This window comes from Nestor notabilis, unplaced genomic scaffold, assembly GCF_000696875.1.
Source record: "Nestor notabilis isolate BGI_N333 unplaced genomic scaffold, ASM69687v1 scaffold24531, whole genome shotgun sequence".
Taxonomy (NCBI): domain Eukaryota; kingdom Metazoa; phylum Chordata; class Aves; order Psittaciformes; family Psittacidae; genus Nestor; species Nestor notabilis.
The window spans coordinates 921-4,937 of NW_009916381.1; the positions used below are offsets into that span (position 1 = coordinate 921).

Genomic DNA, 4,017 nt, shown 5'->3' on the forward strand with positions numbered 1-4,017 from the left:
GCAGCTTTACACCACCAGCGCAGGCTCTCCAACACCAGGCACCTCCTTCCTGAATACAGCCTGATATGGGTCTGATGAGATGGCAGCTCCCACAGGGCCTTCAGGTGTCCCTGGCTGGCAGCAGCAGCAATGCCAGATGACGGCACAGGCCTCACACAGGACAGGCAAAACACCCAACACCCTTTTCTCTGAGTAGGCAGGGCCCAGCTCATGTCCCTGCCGTTACCTGGGACAAATGGAGCTGCTATCACAGCCTCCAGCCCTATAGGACAGCCAGCAGGAGCAGTGGTCTGGTTTGCCCCAGTAGTCTTCCCTGCACCCAGGGCTGAAACACTGCTGTTCAGAAACAAGCAGGACAACATGGAGCAGAGCCAGGAGACCAGCAGACCTCATGCTGTCCTAACCCAAAGGCAAAAATCAGCTGGTGTGAGCGAACCCTTCCCTGGCTCCAGCAGCCCCACCTCTGCCCCAGCCTGTCACATCCAGGTGGGAAAAGAGATGGACAGCTTCAGGCGTGTATCTGTTCTTCTGCAGCATTCACAGCACCAGGGATCAATGCTTCCCCTGCAAAGGTGTTCTGGCAGCACAGCAGGATGAGGGCTTGTGCTGGATACAGCAGACTGCAGAAACATCAGCTCCAGGCTCTCTGCAGAGCGGAAGCAGGAGGACCTTGTTCTTCCCTTCCCCCAAGCAGCAGATGAGCTGCAGGCCCAGCTCTCCGCAGCCACTTCCCCACGCTGTACTCACCGCAGGCAGCGAGAGGGAAGCAGAGGAGCACAAAGCATCCCCACCCTGGGACCTCTGCCAGGGCCCCCCAAGACCCAGGGGTACTGCAGAATGGAGAGCCTGGGTACCCAGCAGCACCCAGCCACCAGTCACATGAGGGAGCTGCTGGCTGGAGGACAGCTTTGGAAGGGGCAAAATCTTTTGCTCCTCTGCCCTTCTGATGCTCCCCAGCTACACAATGGGGCTATGGACACTGTGTGCTAAATTACCTGGATGGGAGCCGAAAGCCCAAACCAGCCTGTGCCTGTGGCTCCAGCATGCCTCATGTGGGGCAGTGCCAGCGCTGGTAGAAGCCTGGCAGAGGCAGCACGGAGCTGCCTGATGCCTGCTCCAGCAGCCACCTACCTGCTCTGGGCAGCAAAGCACAGCTTTCCCACAGAGTTCCCACAGCCTGGAAAGGGCAGCCTCTTGCAGGTTAATCAGGCAGCAGGGTTAACCCCACTCAGGGAGGGCACACCAGGCTCCTGGAGCAAAGCAAGGACTCTGCCAGAGGGGAATCTTGAGCTGGAGGTCAGCTTGAATCAGCACTTGCTCCCTGCAAGCCTCCCGGGTGTGCACAGGGCAGAGGAGGAGCTGCATCCTTGGACAAGAACCATTATTTATTTCACGGACACAGAATTGCACTGGTGGTGGATTCTACACATAGCAGGGACACGCAGCAGCAGGGCCCAGGCTGCTGGGGCAGAATTTGTCACACAGAGAAGTTTGTTCCTTCCGAGGGGCCAATGGGTTGGCAGGACGGGCCTCTACACAACCGGGCTCCTGCTCCCACCGCCGGGCAGCTCCCACCCCAGTCAAGGATAGAAACATTAAATAAGTATATACAGCACCTCTTGGGGTGGGCTGGTACAGGCTGGGTGGGACAGGGCTCAGTTGCCCATTTTTACTTTAGATGTCTAGGGAAAAAAAAAAAAACAAAACACAGAAGAGAGGTTAGGCTGTGCCCCACAAACCCCAGCCCAGCACCCTAGTTCCACCCAAGCACCCCAGGACCATCCAGAAGCTGCAGACAGCTTATGAGCCCCCTGATAAGACATGAGCATCACACAGGGTACACCCTCGGTGACAGATGCTCAGAGGCACCATCAAAAGGTTCACACTACTGCCAACAGGCACAGAATGCTGTGGGGAAAGCTGTGCCACCCCAAACCTTGAAAGCAGCCTCCCAGTCCCAGTGCAGAGCATGGTGCTGTAGCCCAGGTGTGTCTCCCTGGAGCTGAAGAGCACTCAAGGTGACAGGCACCTTGTGCTCATATAAGTCTGGTGCCAGGAGGCACGTACCTGCAGGATAGCAACGATGACCCCAAACAGCCCTATGGCACTGCCAAAGATCTCCACAATCAGGATCTTGACGAAGAGGCTGGCGTTCTGAGCATCAGCCAGGGCAGCCCCGCTGCCCACGATGCCCACACAAACCCCACAGAAGAGATTGCACAACCCCACAGTCAGGCCAGCCCCAAACATGGAGAAACCTGTGGAACAGAAGCGCTGTGAGAGCAGGAAGTAACTCCCTTCCACCTGCACCCGGGGCATGCTGCAGCAGCTCTGTGTCCAGGTGACAGAAGAGCCAGAGCTGACAAGCCCCAGCAGCATCCTCCGGGGTGCATCCCGGCTCCCACAGCACCAGGCCAGCAAGTGACAGCACCCAGCTGGGTGCAGGACTGCCTTGAGAAGGTAATTAAAAAGCCATCTTTTGGCAGAGGAGTCACAAGTCTTTCAGACACCTACATCAGGCACGTCAGAATGTGGCAGTGAGAGTGTGGTAATGCATGTGACCAAGCAGTCCTTACCTGCATGGTAGTTCCTGGCTCCAATCTCCTCTGGAATGACTGCAGAGAAAGGCTGAGACAAAGCACAGGGTCTGGGTTAGTGGTATCTGAGAGGTCCCTGTCCCCAGTACAGCATGAGGCAGCTACATTTTGGCCAGAGCTGGTCCCTGAATCCATGTCCCTGGGTGGCTTCATGATACTTGCCTTGTGTGTGCTTCCCAACCCACTCTTCAGTGTACACAAGGACTACCACACAGACCACCAACCCAGAGGCTCACAGAGCCACAACAGTGCCCAAAGCCCCCACAGGCCCACTGCTCACAACACTGGTCCATGCCTGGCTGCCCATCACCACTGTGGACCACAGGGCAGCCCAGGTTCTCCCATACCTCAGCCATGTTACTGATGACAATTGCCATGATGATCCCGTAGATGGCCACAGCCTCACAGAAAATGATGCTGTGGGAGAAAGCCAAAGTCAGAGCACAGTGTCCCAGAGCAGCCCCCACCACTTCATGCCCAGCCAGCCAGAAGCCAGACCCCCTACAGCCATATCTGAGTCTGCCCCACTGCTGCCAAGGGCAGAAAGGCAGTTCTGCCTACCCACTGCTTTCCACTCAAACTAGGGGGAGCAGCCAAACACAAAGGCTGGGTGTTGGTTATGCTGTGCCACCTGAATAAGCAGCAACAGCCTTGTGGGAAGCAGCCCTGCCCTCCATCAGCCCCCTTCTGCTCCTTAGGGGAAAGGCTGTGCCAGGTCTGGTCAGGGCAACCCTCTCCTGGGGCAGGAAGTGTGATCTCAGGGTGTTTGTTTTGAACACACTGGGCTTATTCACTGCATGATATCACACAGTGACTCTTCAAGGCAGCACTCTGGCTCCTTTAGAGCTCTTTGTTTTGAAAGCAAACAGCATCAGCAGCTCAGCAAGGAACAGTCTGCCAGCAGCACCCAGCTAGAGACAGGACAGGAGCCTCTGCACCAGGCTGGGACCTGCCCTGCTCAGGCACAGCATGAGTATGAACCCCAGGTCTGTGCTTACCTCACCAGGTTCTTGGTTTTGATCCGAGGTGCTTTGACTCCACCTCCAATGATGCTGGAACCCGTGATGTAAATCCCCCTGTGGCAGACAAGGGTGGTTGGTGGAGGATCTGGCACTCACAGAAGGATTCAATAGGGAAACCAGGACCTTCCAGCTGAGCAAAGAATGGGGCGTGCAGCTGGGGGACACTGTGGACATGGCCTGTCCACCCCCAGGGTACATGTGGTCCCAAGCTTCACCATGTACACCAGCAGAACTGCTGGGGCACAAGAGTGACCCTTGCACGGCCTGGGCTCAGGGTACAGCTTCCAGAGAGGAAGGGATGTCCCTGCCTCCGTGCTGCCACCTGTAAGGTGGTTTGCCAAGACACCCAAGGAGCACAGCAACCCACTGCTGTGATGACCACACAGCCCTACACTCTT

The 4,017-nt window shown here is 56.8% G+C and overlaps 1 protein-coding gene across 1 annotated transcript in view; it reads right to left on the reverse strand.

Annotated features, from left to right (window-relative positions):
- Positions 1 to 1,367: 1,367 nt before the first annotated feature.
- The window catches only part of ATP6V0B (ATPase, H+ transporting, lysosomal 21kDa, V0 subunit b), a 3,326-nt gene continuing 676 nt past the window's right edge, over positions 1,368 to 4,017 (reverse strand). Inside the window, exons 3-7 of the mRNA XM_010024556.1 lie at positions 3,596 to 3,673; positions 2,945 to 3,014; positions 2,577 to 2,628; positions 2,068 to 2,258; positions 1,368 to 1,682 (exon numbers count right to left, since the gene is read on the reverse strand). Coding sequence (XP_010022858.1) covers positions 1,656 to 1,682; positions 2,068 to 2,258; positions 2,577 to 2,628; positions 2,945 to 3,014; positions 3,596 to 3,673 — 418 coding nt within the window. The 3' untranslated portion in view covers positions 1,368 to 1,655. The remainder of the gene's footprint in view (positions 1,683 to 2,067; positions 2,259 to 2,576; positions 2,629 to 2,944; positions 3,015 to 3,595; positions 3,674 to 4,017) is intronic.